Genomic DNA, 20803 nt, shown 5'->3' on the forward strand with positions numbered 1-20803 from the left:
CTCTGGAACTGTCATCTGCTACGTTGATAACGAGTCGTTGAGCAACAGAATCTACGAAGTCACCCAGGCGTCGCATTTTCTCTTCTTCGTTTACGACGTGCCGTTTCATATCCCGCCAGCGTTCGGCAGTGACATGTGGAAAAGCTGAATGCGTTAGTTCCAGTACGTGTTATTGGTGAGAAATCCCTTTAATTTGGTTCCAGATCAGCTCTGTTGGGTTCGTATTGCAATGGTACAGAGACAACTGTAAAAATGCAGCATACGTGCGCCACAGCTTCTGACCATCATCGCGCTTGCGTTTTTTACATCGGTTTTATTGTTATGATGAACAGAGTATAGTAATGGTGTTACAGGTAAGGCGCTGCTCCACAATCCTAACTAAATACACTCCTGGAAATGGAAAAAAGAACACATTGACACCGGTGTGTCAGACCCACCATACTTGCTCCGGACACTGCGAGAGGGCTGTACAAGCAATGATCACACGCACGACACAGCGGACACACCAGGAACCGCGGTGTTGGGCGTCGAATGGCGCTAGCTGCGCAGCATTTGTGCACCGCCGCCGTCAGTGTCAGCCAGTTTGCCGTGGCATACGGAGCTCCATCGCAGTCTTTAACACTGGTAGCATGCCGCGACAGCGTGGACGTGAACCGTATGTGCAGTTGACGGACTTTGAGCGACGGCGTAACAGTGGGCATGCGGGAGGCCGGGTGGACGTACCGCCGAATTGCTCAACACGTGGGGCGTGAGGTCTCCACAGTACATCGATGTTGTCGCCAGTGGTCGGCGGAAGGTGCACGTGCCCGTCGACCTGGGACCGGACCGCAGCGACGCACGGATGCACGCCAAGACCGTAGGATCCTACGCAGTGCCGTAGGGGACCGCACCGCCACTTCCCAGCAAATTAGGGACACTGTTGCTCCTGGGGTATCGGCGAGGACCATTCGCAACCGTCTCCATGAAGCTGGGCTACGGTCCCGCACACCGTTAGGCCGTCTTCCGCTCACGCCCCAACATCGTGCAGCCCGCCTCCAGTGGTGTCGCGACAGGCGTGAATGGAGGGACGAATGGAGACGTGTCGTCTTCAGCGATGAGAGTCGCTTCTGCCTTGGTGCCAATGATGGTCGTATGCGTGTTTGGCGCCGTGCAGGTGAGCGCCACAATCAGGACTGCATACGACCGAGGCACACAGGGCCAACACCCGGCATCATGGTGTGGGGAGCGATCTCCTACACTGGCCATACACCACTGGTGATCGTCGAGGGGACACTGAATAGTGCACGGTACATCCAAACCGACATTGAACCCATCGTTCTACCATTCCTAGACCGGCAAGGGAACTTGCTGTTCCAACAGGACATGCACGTCCGCATGTATCCCGTGCCACCCAACGTGCTCTAGAAGGTGTAAGTCAACTACCCTGGCCAGCAAGATCTCCGGATCTGTCCCCCATTGAGCATGTTTGGGACTGGATGAAGCGTCGTCTCACGCGGTCTGCGCGTCCAGCACGAACGCTGGTCCAACTGAGGCGCCAGGTGGAAATGGCATGGCAAGCCGTTCCACAGGACTACATCCAGCATCTCTACGATCGTCTCCATGGGAGAATAGCAGCCTGCATTGCTGCGAAAGGTGGATATACACTGTACTAGTGCCGACATTGTGCATGCTCTGTTGCCTGTGTCTATGTGCCTGTGGTTCTGTCAGCGTGATCATGTGATGTATCTGACCCCAGGAATGTGTCAATAAAGTTTCCCCTTCCTGGGACAATGAATTCACGGTGTTCTTATTTCAATTTCCAGGTGTGTATAACACAGCCTTGTCATCAAATTCAAAATACGGGATTACAATTAATATCTCAGTATGTTTTACATTAAATTACGGTAATTACAAAAAAAAGACTAACGCAAACACTTAAGAAACATGTATGTGTCGGGAAGAAAGGAAGTTGATGAGTTAATTACGCTTCATATGTCTTTTAAACAGCGTCAACAAACCTAAGTTTTGCTACTGAAGTAATGTTTGACAGGATCTCTGCAATTGCAGTGTCTGGTATTGAACGTTTTCCGTTGGAAACTCCTCAGAGGTTTTCAACCAATCAGTGCCCCTTGCGTTTACCAACAAATATTTGCCGGCCGCTCTGGACGAGCGATTCCAGGCGCTTCAGTCTGGAGCTGCGCGACCACTACGGTCGCTGGTTCGAATCCTGCCTCGGCCACGGATGTGTGTGATGTCCTTAGGTTAGTTAGGTTTAAGTAGTTCTAAGTTCTAGGGAACCTCAGATGTTAAGTCCCATAGTGCTCGGAGCCATTTGAACCATTTTAACAAATATTTCTGCTTGAGTATATGGTGTAAACAGCAACACACTACGTTATCCAATTCGCAGTTTCAGTTTTTATATTTATGGGAGAGCTGTAGGAACTGAAAATGGCGCTATTTTCTGAAGCTCTTCTCGGTCTATTCGCTTCTTGCATGTTCAAACACACGTTTATTGCAAAACTTTTTCGTGGCATGTTCGCACAAGATCATCGAACAAGGGAGATACTGTGGTGAAGATGCTGTAGTTTCATTTTCTACCAGAAGTCTAATTTTCAGCTTTCTAACACCTTCTTTGTTATACCAATCCACATCAACAAGCAAGAGCTTGTAATTGGCATCAATCATGAGAAGAAGCACAATCGACAAATATCATTTGTAGTTGGAAAACAAACTTCTAGTTTTTCGGATGCTATCTGTTTCACATGCTTACCATTACATGCTTCTGTTACAGTTGGGAAAACCACAACAAGTCCAAAAATCCTTGGCTTTTCCTTCGCAGTTTATTTGCTCAGGCGGACGTAGAAATACCAGTGCAAGCTTGTAACCTCCCCGTGAAATTTTAAAAGTCAATAAATAGTGAAATTGTAACCTCCCAGCAAGAATATGAAAGTCAATGTTACGTTAAATGTTATCTTCCCACAAAACTGCATAATAAAAATGAAGCATGCGTAACCTGCTTGCAAAATTAAAGAATAATAATGGCCCAAATATAAACTCCCCACAGTAATAAAACTCAATGATAATAAAAATGTGCAAAAATGTTAAGTCGCCACAAAATTAACGTTAAGATGAACCTGATGGCAGTATATTCTACACAGTTTACCAATTTCTTTCATTAATCGTTCACAAGGGTTCGAAGAAGCATGGTACCTGGATATATATATCGGAGAAATGTTTCTAGCTCGTAACATACGTGTCCATATAGCAGATCGAAACTGTGGTCCATTGTCGGAAATTACTTTCATCACATGCCCTACATGAAATAGAAAATGTTTTACAAATGCTTTTGAAACAGTTTTAGCAGTAGCTTTGCGTAACGGAGTGAAGGTAACAAATTTTGAAGTGAGTTCAACAGCGACAAAGATGTAGCAGAAACCTCTATTAGTTCTGGGAATCGGACCAAAAATGTCTACAGCGGCCATATGTCTCAATTTAACAGGTACAATGGGATATAATGGAGGAATATGTGAAGTTGTGTCTGATTTAGCTTTCTGGCAGATTTTACATGACTCTAAAACTCGTCGTATACGTTTCTCCATGTTGGCAAAATAACAGTTCTCTCTCAGTATAAGAAAACATTTTCTAGCTCCGTAATGTGCGTTACTTAAATGAGTACACTAGATTAATTTGTTAACCAGCTCATCAGGAATGCATAATAACCAATTGTTGCTGTCAGGATGAGAGCGGCGAAACAGAATGTCATTGCGTACAGTGTAATGGTTTCTAATCGTAACATTATTCCTATCTTGGCCAGAGGTGTTTAATCTCTTTCCACACGTTGTCTTTACTTTGCTCTTGTGCTATGTCCTGTAATGACGATGAAATAAAATTTTCAAATGCAACTTGTTGAATGTACATGACGCTGAAATTTGCTTTGCAGAAGTTGGTTGCGACGTCTTGCTGATTGTTGCCGTGAGAATGAGATAGTGCGGCTGCTACAATATTTTGTGTACCGGGAATTTGAACTATTGTGAAATTAAATTCCTGTAGATAAACTTTCCATCTGCTTAATCTGTCGTGTGTGAATTTTGCCGAAAGTAAAAATTGTATCGCTCTGTGGTCTGTGTAAACTGTAGTGTGTCTTCCATAAAGAAAATGCCGAAATCTCGTAAAAGCCCAAACAATACATAATGTTTCCAGTTCTGTAACAGAATAATTTCGTTCAGCAGGTGACAGAATGCGACTTGCGAACGCGATGTTTTTAATTACTGTACAACCATCCGCTTCAATGTCCTGAAAAATGTGTACGCCTAAAGCGGTGTTAGAACTGTCGGTCGCATTGGAAAAATTTCTGGTAAGATCTGGGTGCGATAAAAGTGGTGCATTCAACAAAGCATGTTTCAGGTTCATAAATTCAGAGTGTGCTTGCTTATCCCAGGACCAAATAGTGTTTTTCCCTGTCAATTGGCATAGTCTAGGGGTGTCTAAAGCAGAATAATGAATAAATTTACGAAAAAATTTAATTAAACCCAAAAAGCTGCGTAGTTGTTTTTTCGTCGTAGGATCAGTAATGTCACGTAAAGCTTGTAGTTTTTCCGGGTCAGGCGCAATGCCTTCGGCTGAAATTACATGTCCAAGAAATTTTATAGAAGTTTTGCCAAAGTGCGATTTACTGAGATTAACTGTGAGTCCTTGTGCATGAAAAGTTTGCAACAGTCGTTCAAGAATCATATTGTGTTCAGACCAGTTAGCTTCTGCAATAAGAATGTCGTCTACGTACGTTGTAATTCTGTCTTTAAGTTCTGTCGGAAGTATTGTATTCGAACCGCGAATAAAAGCTGCTGAGGAAATTGTTAAGCCGAACGGTAATTTACAAAATTGATAACAGTCACCAAAACAGAGAAAAGCTGTGTACTTTCTGCAGTTCGGATGGAGCTGAATTTGCCAAAATCCCGATTTCAGATCTAATGTAGAATAAATAGCAGTACCGTGAAATTTCTGTAGTAGTTCCTCTAGTGTCTGCGGTCGATCTGTTTCATTAGTAATTATGTCATTGATGTGACGTGAATCAAGTACGAGGCGAAGTGAGCCATCCTTTTTCTTAACAACATGTAGCGGGTTTATGTACGGACTAACTGCTGGTTCAATAATTCCTTGGTCAAGCATATCCTGCAATTCTTTATTAACCTGTTCTCTATGAAAATATGGAATGGGCTAATGCTTGGCTTTAAATGTGTCGTGCTGTTTGACTTGAAATTCATACATAAAACCGGACATAGTACCAGGAATGTTGTCAAAAGCTGGAGCTTGCTGTAAAAGAATTTTGTATACTTGCGTACGTTCGTCGTCTGTATTTGCACTGCTCTGTTTAACTTTATCAGAAATCATCTGTATAACGCCATAGCCAGCTTCGTCTGGAGTATTATAGTTATGTACGTACGTATCCGTGAACAATGTGGGATTACAGTCTATGTTACGTGACACGGAAATGACCTCTGTGCGATTAATTGTCTGTTCTTCCGCAGATAAAGAGTGCTGAAATTCTAAAGCCAATTGTACATTTTCATCCTTCAACATTAAATAAGAATTTTGAAAATCAATAACTGCGTCGTGTTGTACCAGAAAATTCGTACCTAACATACCGTCTGTTGTCAATAAAGGAACAATCCAAAAATTTGAGTGAAATGTGTGACCTGCAATACAAAATGATAAATGCGTCTGTAATTTATCATTTACTCCTTTACTCGATACTGCTCCTTTCACTTTCGTTTTGCCTAAAGGTAATGTAGGATAGGTATTCTCTTCGTTACACTCGTTGAAAGTTTCTTTATTTATAACTGACATACGTGATCCGGAATCGATTACTGTGAAAATTTCGATGAACCAATTTTAATTTCGATGACAGTATGTGAAATGGTTTTCTGAACAACTGGTCTTTCCTGCAAAAGAGTGTCTCTAATGTCGTCAAAAGTAATAACATTTTCGTGAACAACATTCTGCGTGTCTAAAGTAGTGCTTGTGTTACTGGAAGATGCGACCTGTACAGTATCTAGTCAGATTCTATCTGACGTGTTATTATTTTAAGGACAGTTCTGTGACATTTCGACTATTTGTACGGTTCTGTTATTCCTTCCTGACGTATCACGTTCGGGATGATATCTACTATCTGGTTCATTCATGAGAATATGTCCCTGTCGATGATTTTGCTGTTCGTAAGATCGACTGTTATTAAATGTACGTTGAAAATTGTGTTCATTATTTTTACGCCTGTCGTGATAGTCATTTCTATACGGCGCATTGCGATAGGAATTAAAATAGTGTCTTTTTTGTACGTACTGACTTTCTTGTTGCTGTGTGTTACCATTTGTTGTACCAGGGACTATACGTCCACGCCGCGAAACATTAAAGTTTGGTTGACCTTGTGCATTACATTGTTGGTTAGGTATGCTAACCGGCTGACTTTCATGCTGTTGCGGTGGAAAACTTCTATTGTTACCAAAATGTCGTTCCTGCTGATAATTTTTTCGATACTAATAATCAAAATTTTGTCTGCTATTAAAGTTCTGGTGGTTGTCGTTCCTAAAGCGTCTATTAGCTTTGAAATTGCGTGGTTGATCGTAATTACTGTAAATTTGTTGGCCTTGGTTGTTATATGAAAAATTTTTGTTTACGAAGGAATAATCTGATTGCTGAACTTCTAAAAGCTGCAGCAGATCCCTGAATGCCGAAATATTTTCTTTTTGCTGACCCGTTAAAAGTGACATTCTTAATGATCGTGGCAATTTAGAAATACATAATTGAATGAGTGCAGATTCACTGTATGGTTCACTTAGGTATTGGTTTTGTTGGACCATGTGCTCAAAAAATTGCGTGATACTGGGAAAATTTGAGTTCTCATAATTTGGCAAACTAATTAATTGATCCTTAATTCCGCGCTGTGTCGTCTTCGACCAATACGCTGACAGAAAAGCATTCTGAAATTCTTCTACCAAATAACATTGTCTCGCGATCGGTCTCATACGAGTTGCCGGTTCGCCTTCCAAAAAACTGCAAATAAATTCAAGTTTATGCGTTACGGGCCAAGTCGGTGGAAAAGCAAAGTTAAATTGTTGTACCCAATCTAGCGGGTGAATCTGTGTTCTGTCATTTTTAAATACTTTGAATTTTCTCACTGATAGAAAATGTTTGTAATCAAAATTATCGTCTCTGTATGTCGGAACCGGTTCAGGATTGAATGAAAATCTATTTGACTGGGACTGTTCTGAATTTAACTCACGTACTCTTTGTAGATAACCTAAATTATATTGGCTGTGTGAATGTGAGAAATATTCGGAATTCGCCGTATGCTGTGACGTGTTAAACGTTGAAATATTTTTCATCTCTGTTACTTTAATACGTTCGTCAATTTGGCTGATCTGTTGTTCACATTTCTTGTCGACTTCCGTATCCACAATGTGTGAAAGTTCTGGTGACTTCAAATTAAACTCGTCGCGTATCTGTGTTGCGTTTTTAGGACATTGTTCAGCTACTGCATTAATGTCATCTCTACCTGATTCTGTTGTGGCTGCATCTGAATTACCTAATCCTTGTGCAACAGTTCCAACTTCTTCATTACTGTTGCTAGCACAAGCCTTAGTATCCTCACGTAATTGTTCTTTCGTGTCGTGACGTTGCACGGTAACAGTTGTAATCTGTTCACTAACTTGTTTTTTCTGTTCGTTAAGGTTGTCGTGTTTTTCGTTCGTCAGTTTAAAACTTTCATCAATTAGTTCATTAAGTTGTTTGTAATGGTTATCTAATTTTTTATTAAGCTGTTGTTTGAGATTTTCGTTATTTTCATTAAGCTGTTGTTTGAGATCTTCTTTAAGTTGTTTGAGATTGTTGTCTTGCCTTTCATTCTGTTGTTTGGAATTTTCACTAAATTGTTGTTGTAGCAATCTTGCCATAATTTGTTCCAAATCAAAATTAGCATTTCTATTATCTGTGCTGTTTAGTGGTGTACCTGCAATTGTCACGTTTTGTGTGACCATTTGGTCATTCTGTAATTCACAAAAAGGTTTACTTATCGGATGTACACTGTTGGACACTACCTCGGAATTAAATAAATCCGACGCATTCTGATTACACTGTTTATTTTCATTAAATAAATTTGTCTGTTCGTCACGTGAATTTTGCAAACCGGGTGTGTTAAGCTGGGCAGCGCTCATTGCAACAGAACGCCCTGCGTCATCAATTGTCGTCAAATTAAGAGAGGACACAATTGAATTCGTCTGTTCATCACTAAGATCCAAATCATTATTAGTGGTCGGTACGTACTGATTGTCAGTAAACAGAGGATTGTCATCATTACACTGCGCGTCGCAAGTAGTATCGGTCAAGTTGTTTAAGTCGACCATTTCACTCATTATACCTCGTGATGCACTATTAATAGTCTTTCGCGGCATTTTTACACTAGTCACAATTATTCACAAATGAGACAAAGACAATGCAAAATCCAACAAATACAAATACAAGAAAGAGCAACGAATTGCCGATGATCTGAGGAAAGAAAGTCACAAAATTAGTAAAAGTGTTGCGCCAAATGCTAATTATATTTTAGTAAATAAGAGCAGATATCTCGCTACTTTTCAGAAGATTCTCAACGAAATACGATCCTGGTCCGGATGTCGCCAAGTGTAACCTCCCCGCAAAATTTTAAAAGTCAATAAATAGTGAAATCGTAACCTCCCAGCAAGAATATGATGACAATGATAATGAAATTGAGCCAAAGTGTAACCTCCCCGTGAAAATTTTAAAAAGACAAGAATTGAATAAAAATGCAAATAGTGCCATATGTTAGCTTCCCACAGTAATAAAACTCAATGATAATAAAGATGTGCAAAAATGTTAAGTCCCCACAAAATTAACGTTAAGATGAACCTGATAAATTTTACAAGGGCAGCTGCGCTGACCTTCGGCCCTGTGCAATAATTAAACCTGAACACAAAAACCAAAATTCTTACCTCAGTAAACTGCATCTATATCTGCTCTTATTTTATGGCACAGCTCCGTGCAATGCTGGCCTACATTTAATTTTGATTCTTGGAGGGAATGCATAGGAAATATTATTTAACTTGAAATGAATCTTTTTCTTTAGAAAGGTTACTTTGTAGAAAAATTATTATTGGGTCAATTCTTGAACAAATTAATTACAATTAACATATGTTATTAGCTGAGCGCAATGCTGCTTCATTACCTTCGATAACAATATACCTCGTCCAGAACCGTGACCAGAGACCCATGTCAACGCCCGCTCAGTACATCCGTCCACTCGCTGCAACTACTGCCGACTGACTCACACAACTACCGAGCCTGCCGACTCGCTATACGCAACTGAACTGAGTCCAACTCGCAACTCGTAACTGAACACTCGCGCCGTCAGGCGCAGACTAGCAACGATAAATAACTCTCTGGTCAGAGATACTGTCATGCCTCGCCATCGCTGTTAATGAATACACTGAATACATACGTGTTTCACGCTGTTTTCGAAGAGCTGCCAGTAATTGTGCTATAAACAAGCATATACCTGAAGGAGACATGCGGTAAGGAATCGCCAATTATCAGTACGATTCTCCCGTGGCAATGAACCTAAAGCAAAATACAGGGGATAGGAAAAATAATGTGAACACCTGTACTTACTTGGGAATGGTTTATTAATAAGGGTCTGGGCCTCCATTTGCCGGATAACAGCTGCGATTCTTCTTGGAATACTGTCAACAATGATTGTATAATCTCCAGTTGAACTTCATGCCACTCTTCGATCAGAGCCTCTTGTAACTCCTGTAGTGACGGAAGGGGGGGGGGGGGGAGGGGGCGGAAATCCGCTCCGGAGTCTGCGCTCCAATACCGCCCACAGGTGTTCGATAATGTTCAAGTCCGGGGACTGTGCTGGCCAGGGAGAGGCTGCAGTTCAGTTCCATGCTCCTCATACAAAGATTGTAGTGTCCCCGCTGTCTGAATAGTTGCATTATCGTCCTGAAATATGGCATCATTGTTGGGGAACAACATTTGAATCATGAGGTGCACCTGATCACCTAAAATGTTCACATAAATGTTGGCTGTAACACGGCCTTTGAGTGTAATGATGGACTAGCAGAATACCATGATATGGCTGCCCACACTGCCCACACCATCACACTTCCACCTCCATGCTTAACCTTTGGAATCAAGCAATCAGGATTGTAGACATCTTTTGGCGTTCTCCAGATGTAAACTCGGACCTATTTTGGAAATAACGAAAACGTTAATTAGTCCCCTACAATTTAGAACTACTTAAACCTAACTAACCTAAGGGCATCACATACATCCATGCCCGAGGCAGGATTCGAACCTGCGACCGTAGCGCCTAGAACCGCTCGGCCACTCCGGCTTGGCGTCGGACATTATGACGTGTTTCCTCTGATCAACCTTCCAAGATTATGCTCCTGACACCATGGTCCAAATGGCTCTGAGCACTATGGGACTGAGGTCATCAGTCCCCTGTAACTTAGAACTACTTAAACTTAACTAACCTAAGGGCATCACACGCATCCATGCCCAAGGCAGGATTCGATCCTGCGACCGTAGCAGTCGCGCGGTTCCGGACTGAAGCGCCTAGAACCGCTCGCCCACCGCGGCCGGCCCTGACACCATGGTTTACGCTTCTTTGTGTTTGTTGCTGTCACTAATGTTTTCGGTATAGCAGCTCGTCCATGAATATCCGCTTTATGGGGTTCTCGGCGAACAGTTTAGATTCATAGGGGGTCTCGAAGATGGCTATTGAGCTCTGCAATCACCTTAGAGTCCGCAGTTTTTTGTTGTTTTGACACAATTCGTGTTAGCGTACGACGATCTCTGTCATTTAGTTTTGATTTGCGTCCATTATTACGTTTACACGATGATGTCTTTCCATGTTTCGTGTAGGCTGTCATGAGTGTTGAAACAGTTGCTCTTGAAACATTCAATAAGTTGGCTGCCTTGGTCACTGATGTTCCAGCTAATCGGGCCCTCACTATTTGCCCCCTTTGGAACTTTGTTAGGTCTTTCATTGCACGTCGACCTCGGCCTCTGAACGCAAATACGAAGTGTACACTACTCGTAAACAACCTGCATTGACGCCTAGTCCCTGCTGAACACGCACAATCCAGAGCGACGCGTCCCTTAGCTGCGTTGTTGACCGTCAAACATAACCATCCCATTAGAACCACTGTTCACACTATTTTGTATATTTGAATTACTTAGTTTTTGTGTAACTGACGCACAGTCCACCATTTCCCACACATCACGTGTAAAGTGGCTAGTTAATGCACAGGGAAAGCACAAATGCGCGACGTATTTAAGTTTTGCGCTATTGGCAGCGCAAAACACTCTGTCCCGTTCGCGCGGCGCAAAATTCCTGTTTCTAGTAAAACCTTGCTTGACACAACGCTGAATAGCGCCAGATGAAGCTAGGGCAGTAGTCTTGCAGGCCGGAGCTAGCTGCGCTTAAGGCACAGACCGCGGTGGCTTCACTGGATTCCACGTGTAGAGAGGACCGCGCAACGCAGCATACGGTAGCCGGTGGGCAGTGACCAGTTTTCGGCTGAAGCTCTGGGCGAGTTCATTCGCTTGTTCGAAAGGTGAGGCCGACAGTGACTGCCTGCTTTCGGCCGGTCTGTTACGAGCTAGGATATCAGAACCGATGCACACGTCGTGCAATATTTCTCAAACGGTTTTACAGAAACTATAAGGTAACAAAAAATCATTTTTGATTTAATTATAGGTTTACATGTCAACTTTATGATGATGAGCCCATCATTTCGTTAATGGTCATAGTTACTGTGATATTTGCGTGTAAGACAATTTGCGAAATTCCAAATCTTTGCTATGAAAAACCGGGGTCACTATGATTTTGCGTTTCGAGCGTATTACATATTTTGCTGCTTAGGAAATTTAGCTAACATACTGAATAATTCCTTAGACTCGGGTGGAGGTCTACATGTTACTACGAAAACTGATATGATGTAGCACACTCATTTGCAATCGTGCGCGCCAGCGATAAAGCTAGAGTGAAATATCCACACTATTTCTCACATTTCATAAGTGTTTTGAGATACCGTAATGACATTTTGGCAAAGGATAGGGTGCAAACTGCCATATGGCTACTACGCAAAACTTCCGTGTCATTCCACTGACTATAGACTTTTCTAATGAAAGAATATTATTTTTAAGGGCCATCGATAACTGGTGATGTCAAAAATGCTATAGGTTTTGGGAAAATGTAAATATAGAGATAATACGTTTATTTTTGCACAGAGGACGTGATTTTTCATAAGCTAGTCACCTTACTTTTCCTCAGTTCCTCTTTAACAAACCACTGTTTCAGAATTCTCTTGCAACTGCGTCTGCACACCATGTTATTGAGGTGACACTGTGCGGTCTCCCCTGTGTTTTGGCAAAAGAAACAGATTTTAATATGGCCACAAGAGCAATGTGTATATGTTTCTTAAAATTCGCCACTCATGACGCTTCTCTTTAAGTTACAAAGCCGTGCGTCACATGTGCCTTGCCACACGCTTCATGCGGCTCCGCACACCTCGTTGGAGGTTCGGACCGATGACCTCAGCAGTTTGGTCCCATAGGAACTTACCACAAATTAAAAATAAAAGAAAGTTACCAGTGGTTAACAAACAAGGCGAAAAATACATCACTGCGTTTTTTTGCATTTCAACGGGATTCTTTTTAGCTATTAACCAAAGCAGAGGTGACAGTAGATTAAGTCGCCATCCAAATGCGGGCATGGAGCCTACGAAAAATATGAGCGTTGGCTTCCGTTCAGAACGCCATTTCCCTTCCTTCATCTGGCATTTCCTCTACAGCGCCAACCTGTAATCCCCATCACTACTGCTCTCCCCACACTTGCCCTGACAACAGCACATCTACCTGCCATGTTCTTCTGCATGCTCTCTAGCCCAGCGATGTCGATTCTCGGACTCTGAGAAATGTGATTAACTTCTCATGGTTGGGATTCACAGTCATATAATATTTCTGAAAAGACATCATAGTCGCCGTTGACTGTATAAAATATTTATTGTTACTATTGCAATTTCGGCCTTATGACCATTTTCAAGGAACACTGCAAAGTTACATTCTGTCAGAATGTAAAACTATATGACATGAGTACATGTCGTCGTCAAAATTCAGGCTTTTGACTTGTAGTGTAACGACGTAAGTTTTGTATAAATGATTTTTTTTGACATATGACCATGTGCAGACTTCATCACCTACGTCAGTTACAACACACTTCAAAATTATTTAAATTCTTTTTAAATTGTCTCTGAATGGTTCTTGAACGAAACTGTAAAACGTCATCATTTGAGTCGTATGCACAGAATTACGTCACTCAGTCCAGTTGGTTTGCGCAAACTTTTCCAATTTAGATGTCGATTGTTTCTTCTCAGAAATTATATTAATGCAAGTGATCTGCTTTAATAAATATTAGAACAACATTGGATAAACTTACAAGAATCACACTCGCGATGAACGCTGTCAAAAATTAATAATCTTGTCAAATAAATTACTTAACATAATTCTTCATAAATAAATACTCGGAACACGTATTTAAACTTTTCTAGCATCCACTAGTTTATTATCTTCCTACATATAGACGTGAACCTGAGCCTTGACAAGACAGAACTGAACATTTACAACATGATTAACTTTCTATGACGTCATTGTTGTACAAACATTACAAATTCTTATTCTTTTTTCAATTTTTAGAAGCTCGACGCAACAACTCGGTTTCAGGATCTTCAGTTGCTCTTTGGCTGTCGACCCGCGACGTATAGTGGCCAGCAATTTTCTCTCTGGTCCCGGCAGCGAAGATGCTGTCTCCGTTCGTTGCCCCGCCCTCTCCGTGCATGAAACATAAAAAATAAACTTTAGACAATTCACAACCATTACAAATATTGCAAAAAATACATAAACAAAAACTAAATTAAACTTATAGTCACCTGCAAACTGGGCTGACACTGGTGGAGTGGTGACGCTTCAATTTCGCGTCCCACTACAGACTGTGGGAGTCCCACAAGATCCCGTGAGTACGACACTGATTACATCGAAATATGTTGTTAAATATATTCTGAACTGTCGATGTTACCATCGTTCTAATAATCTATCACACATACAAGCTCAGGTGCACTGACAACGTCTGAGAAATGTGGTTAGTAGTTGACAGGAGGAGAAAATCTCACCAGTCATATGTGTACACTGCACTTCTTGCTGAACTCTTCCATGACTCTGGCATACAAATGGCTGGCTGCTTATGATTCCTGTTGTCTAGTATACTGCATGCAGAATACCATAGCTGGTAGATGCACAGACAGTAGGGCATGCGTAGGGAGAGCAGTAGTGGTGGGGGCTGTGGGCAGGCGCTGTAGGGGAAATGCCGAGCGCTGGAGGGGAAGTGCCATTCTAAACGGAAGCCTACACTCACATTTTTTGTGAACACATACATCAAAAAAAGTTTTTCATCACCCCAGTTCCCAGAGCTCCTGAAGATAAACGTTGACTGTGCATATTGTATCACAGACACAGTCCCTCTGACTGTTCAGAGATGTCAAGAAACCCATCCAAAGATGTAAACAACCATGCATAAGCAGCGCCTATTAGATGGAAGGGGTCTGACAGCCAATCAGTTCCAGTCATTCCACCAGGAAGGAGGTACACGGCTCGTGTTGTCTGCAGTTCAACCACGCCTAGATGGTCAGTACTGCAGTTCAATCGCGTTCCCATTGTTACTTTGTGCCAGGAAGGGCTCTCAAAAAGGGAAGTGTCCAAGCGTCTCGGAGTGAACCAAAGCTCGCTCAGGCCGCGCAAGGGCTACTACTGCAGTGGATGACCGCTACCTACGGTTTATGGCTCGGAGAAACCCTGACAGAAATGCCACCATTTTGAATAATGCTTTTTGTGCAGCCACAGGACGTCGTGTTGCGACTCAAACTGTGCGCAATAGGCTGCATGATGCGCAACTTCACTCCCGACGTCCATGGCGAGGTCCATCTTTGCAACCACAACACCATGCAGCGCGGCACAGATGGGCCCAACAACATGCCGAATTGGCATCACGTTCTCTTTACCGATGAGTGTCGCATACGCCTTCAAATAGACAATCGTCGGAGACGTGTTTGGAGGCAACCCGGTCAGGCTGAACGCCTTAGACACACTGTCCAGCGAGTGTAGCAAGATGGAGGTTCCCTACTGTTTTGGGACGGCATTGTGTGGGACCGACGTACGCAGCTGGTGGTCATGTAAGCCACTGTAACGGCTGTACGATGCGTGAATGCCATCCTCCGACCGATAGTGCAACCATATCGGCAGCATATTGGCGAGGCATTCGTCTTCATGGCCGGCCGGAGTGGCCGAGCGCTTCTAGGCGCTACAGTCTGGAACCGCGCGACCGCTACGGTCGCAGGTTCGAATCCTGCCTCGGGCATGGATGTTTGTGATGTCCTTAGTTAGGTTTAAGTAGTTCTAAGCTGTAGGGGACTGATGACCTCAGAAGTTAAGTCCCATAGTGCTCAGAGCCATTTGAACCATTCGTCTTCATGGCCGATAATTCACGCCCCCGTAGTGCACATCTTATGAATGACTTCCTTCAGGATAACGACGTCGCTCGAATAGGATGGCCAGGATGTTCTCCAGATATGAACCCTATCGCACATACCTGGGATGGATTGAAAAGGGCTGTTTATGGACGACGTGACCCACCAACCACTCTCAGGGAACTACGCCGAATCGGCGTTGAGGAGTGGTGCGATCTGGACCAACATTGTCTTAATGAACTTTTGGATACTATTCCACGACGAATGCAAGCATGCATCAATGCAAGAGGACACGCTACTGGGTATTAGAGGTACCAGTGTGTACAGCAATCTGCACTACCACATCTGAAGGTCTCGCTGTACGGTGGTACCACACGCATTGTGTGGTTTTCACGAGCAATAAAAAGGGCAGGAATGATGTTTATGTTGATCTCTATTTCAGTTTTCTTTACAGGTTCCGGGTCTCTCGGAACCGAGGTGAAGCAAAACCTTTTTTGATGTGTGTATGAAGGTGGGCTCCATCACGCCCTCACTTGCGCGGTGACCCTTCAGAAATATGTCACTTCTTCTTTAGTTAGCATCTGAAAAGAATTCCACCGAAAATACAGCGTCTTATTAACGCCTGGTTTTTTAACCATTTGTAATTTTCAGAGAAGTTTTCGAGTGGCTGATTTTGAGTAAAAGGTACACATTTGTCTTGTTTCCATGTTAAAATTTGCTTCTTTTGCCAAAACTCAGCGGAATTTACACAGTTTCACCTTACTAACATACTGTGCAGACGCAATTGCGAGAGAATTCTGGAACAATGGTTTATTCAGTGAGGAAATAAGGAAAAGCGAGGTCAGCATATTATGAAAAAGCACATCCTTGATTCGACGTGTAATGGCCACTTATGTTGCTCCAATACCCGTAGCATTTCTTGTTTCACCAGCCATCGACGGCCCTTAAAAATTGCGTTCTTTCATCGAAAAATCTGTAATTAGTGGAATAACACGGTAGATAATGAAGTTTTGCGTAATAACTGTATGGCAAAATACTCTCCACATTGTGTGCTACCATTTGCCAAAATCTCATTTTAATATGTTGCACCATTTAAGAAATGTGAGGATTGTTGTGGATATTTCGCTCTGGCTCTATCGCTGGTGCGGTGTTATCGCAAATGATGGCTGCGAGACTGATGACACAGACCTCCACCTGTTCGATAAGTTATCTAAATTTCATGTGCAGTAACATATTTTGTAATACGCACCAAGCACAAAATCATAGCGACCCGCATTTTTCATTGCAAACTTTTTCGATTTTCGCGCAGTACCTTACTTCCACGTAAATATCACAATAACTATACCCATTAACTAAATTATGGGCACATCATAATAACCCTGACATTTAAAGCTACAAGTGAAACAAAAATGAAAATTTTTTTCCGAATAGTTCCTGTAAAATCGTTTGAGAAAAACTGCAGCGCGTGCACGTCGATTCGGCCATCGTCCACTGGCCGAAAGGTGGCAAACGCTTATCGCTCTCCCCCCCCCCCCCCCCCCCCCCCCTTCCGAACAATGTGCTCGACCAGCGCTTTGGACGAAAACTGCGCGTAGCTATTATATCCTCCACGTCCTATAGATGTTGGGGGAGGGGGGGAGGAGGCTCACCGCGGTGCTTCCTAAGCGAGTATAAATAACGCCCTGGTTACCGTTTGGTTGGCTGTCTGACGGCTGTGGCCATACTGCGTCGACGAATCGCTGGCATCGTCTTACCGTAATGTGTGGGTAGTTTTGCAGGCCACTGTGCCATCAGGTTTGTGCCTTTGGGACGGTAAGTGTCTCACTGTGTCCCGGAGTTCGTTGTTGTCGTGGCACGATCCGCACAGCAAGATATGAGCGTTGGCTTCAGTTCAGAACGCCACTTTCAGTACACAGCCCAGCAATTCACCTTGCAACGTAACCTTCCAGTACTGGTGATGGTATAAGTCCACCTACGTAGGTAGATTACCGTCGCTTTGACATGTCCTACCGCTCCTGCAAGCTACCGTCTGTAGTAAATGGTTTCTTAAATTCGTGTGGTCCACGAAATTACTGGCCCCTGCGAGTTATTGCTGGGTATTAATAATTTCTAGCGGAAGGTTTTAACGAACCGGTAGAAATTTTAACGCAACGGATAACACATTTTTTTTTGAACCACTACAGAACGCACCTATACAGGACTTAATAGGCATTATATAGCTTTTATTTGCTTTCGTGACCCAGAATTCGACTGTGGTACTGACTGCCACCTATTCTTTATGATGGAAGGAGTAAATAATCAGTCGAGGGTAGAGACTAATTGATATTTATTCAGTACCGATGGTATTTCAACAACTAGTCGTGTTTCTCTTGCAATGTACATAATCAAAACCGGTCTCTAGTTAACATGGTTCAGTTTCGCCACGTAATTATGGAATGGGACATAGGAGCGCAGACCCGGCTTCAATGTAATTCTATACAACCGCACAATTATAGCCCAACACTCGGTTATTACATTCAGCTACTATAGATTACTCAGAACAAGTTCCGCAAAGACAATACAAGCAAAACTAGGTCAGGGTGGAAGAGTATTTCGCAAATCTTTATCAAATCAGCGGGCATTAAAATCCGATACTTTTCCTAGTGGCACGAGTATTTCACTTAACGCACAACATCGCCAACAAATCAACTCGTTATGGGGGCGCACAAGAAACATCACTTCAGTGCTGGTCAACCCGCATGGCCAAGTTTCAGTAGCCAACAGAAACCCAGAAAAATATGGACACACACGAATATTCCTTCCCTATTTTACACTCGCTCACTATCGTATGATTATTTATCGTGTACAATATATTTTCAGACCGAAACTACAATTTATCAATGCGGCGGTTGCTCCAACCGACCACGTGGCGCGAAAGCAAGTTCACAAAGAAAACATATGGAAAATAAATAAAAATCCCTAAAATATTACTGTAAATGGAAGAGCAGATTAAAATACATTGAATGAGTGAATTTCCGTTAAGCACAGAGCAATAACGTGACCGTGCGCTTAAGGCACATGGTGCGTTGCCTGAACAAGGCGCTAACGCAAGGTCTACTGAAATTCGAGTAAATTAAGAAAATCCACTCCCTTATGGGGTTCAGTGGTAATTTTGCACCTGATTTCAACATCTGGACTTCATTACAGAGCAGATTTCAGACAATCTAATACCTATGTTAACATTACCAAAACGAGAGCTGCGTCTCCATGTCTGTCCAGCACCACGACCCAGGAACAAGTGCTCTTCCAACCGAATTCGCCTAACCGTTCCGCTTACAAACGTGGTGGGGGTGGCGCGCCAACCTGACAGAGCCAATTCGCGCGTCTACGTATCATCTTTGCCCTGACCTGCGAACTTGGTCTCTGCTAAACTAGCTCACGCTTGGGGGGTTGGTACTGCCCTATCCCAGAACGACCATTCATGCAGTGTTAACAATCTGTGCCTAAAGCTTCTGCTAGTTCACACACTCACTCATTTATACCGTCCAGGCCGCACAAAGGAAAGGAAAATGGGAAACGTGGTACACAACAGAAAAAAATTCAATAAATTTTAGTCCATTCTCTCCTTTTGGACACCAGCTGAGGTATTACCTGCAAGAGAAGAAAATTTTGCTAATAATTTCTGCGTGCTAGCAATTTAATAAAACATTGGAACGGTACAACAAGTTCCGTTTCAATCTGTAGCGCCTTCTCGTAACCCCGATCACTATCGCTCTCCCCATGCGTACCCTGCCGATTGAGCTTATACGGGCCACGTTACTCTGCATGCACTCTAGCAAAGCAATGTCGAACCTCGGACTCCGAGGAATGTGGCCAGTGATTGACAGGAGGAAGGAGGCTATCTCACCAGTCACGTATGTCCACTACACTTGTTGCTGAACTCTCCCCTCAGTTATCATCGTAATTTACCGTACTGGGAGGAGATGGTGTGTAACTGACGAATTCCGTCTATGGAAAAAATAGATATTGAGGTGAGCAAATGACTCTTAATGTTCCAGATTCGGCCATTGACAGTCCAGTTGCTGTACTGGCGGCGAATATACTATAGACAGTGTGTATTACCTAAGACGACTACAGGAACTATCAAGACATTTTCTGTTAAAAATAGCTCCCGTAATCTAGCCCGTATGTTGTAAATCAAATCGGAAAGTTTGTTAGATTTGAATTCGAGAAGTAATTAATATTACTCTGAATCCGTCAGCTGGTGCGAGAAACAATTTCTCAGTAGATGTACAGTACAGCTTTTCTTCTTGTTGTCTGTCCCTCTTAGTGTATAGACAGCGCATCCTGTAATACGCTGCTTCATTGTTTTCAGTCTGATCGGACACGTACTACCCACGCAGAGTTCCTTCGCCATGTACTGCGCCAGCAAACACGCTGTAAAGGCTCTGCTGGAGGGACTGCGGAAGGACCTGGTAGATAGGGGCAGCAAGATACGAGTCGGGGTAAGTGCTGTGCAAGGGCCGTGTCTGCAGGAAGCATAGGGATGACGTCTCTTTCTGTGGTCCAGTGTATCACCGTATACCGTGTTGAACACCACACTCTCAAGCCTGTAAATATAATATGGAAGGTTGTGGCGCCTACTGTTGATAATAAACTAAAGGCTTTGGGCTAGGGACCATACCTATGAATACTGATATTCCATGTCAGCACAGGGCTTAGAATTAGCTGATGTAACTCCCCCTCACGTAAAAGGTAAATTGTTATAATTTTACTGAGACGTAATGGTTAATGAGAGGAGTCATTATTTCACCCAGAACCCAGTTATTTGTATGGAGATCTGTGTTGAAAAGATCCTTTCAGAGACAAAAAGTAACCTCGATGAGCTGCTTTTATTATTATTATTATCATTATTATTATTATTCATTTAATTACTGCTTTGATTTTATTATTATTATTATTATTATTACTGATTCAAGCACTCAGTTAAAAAATGGTTCAAATGGCTCTGAGCACTATGGGACTTAACATTTGTGGTCATCAGTCCCCTAGAACTTAGAACTACTTAAACCTAACTAACCTAAGGACATCACACACATCCATGCCCGAGGCAGGATTCGAACCTGCGACCGTAGCGGTCACGCGGTTCCAGACTGGAGCACCTAGAACCGCACGGCCACACCGGCCGGCAAAGCACTCAGTTCTTTAGTATTCAGTCTCTCTAAGAAAAGGGTTTAGGTCTTTGA

The 20803-nt window shown here is 42.9% G+C and overlaps 1 protein-coding gene across 1 annotated transcript in view; it reads left to right on the plus strand.

Moving 5' to 3' along the window:
* LOC124595596 (dehydrogenase/reductase SDR family member 11-like) overlaps positions 1–20803 on the plus strand; it is a 133655-nt gene that overhangs the window by 80604 nt on the left and 32248 nt on the right. The window contains exon 5 of the mRNA XM_047134397.1: positions 19933–20062. Coding sequence (XP_046990353.1) covers positions 19933–20062 — 130 coding nt within the window. The remainder of the gene's footprint in view (positions 1–19932; positions 20063–20803) is intronic.

The sequence above is a fragment of the Schistocerca americana genome, chromosome 2 (assembly GCF_021461395.2).
Source record: "Schistocerca americana isolate TAMUIC-IGC-003095 chromosome 2, iqSchAmer2.1, whole genome shotgun sequence".
Classification (NCBI taxonomy): domain Eukaryota; kingdom Metazoa; phylum Arthropoda; class Insecta; order Orthoptera; family Acrididae; genus Schistocerca; species Schistocerca americana.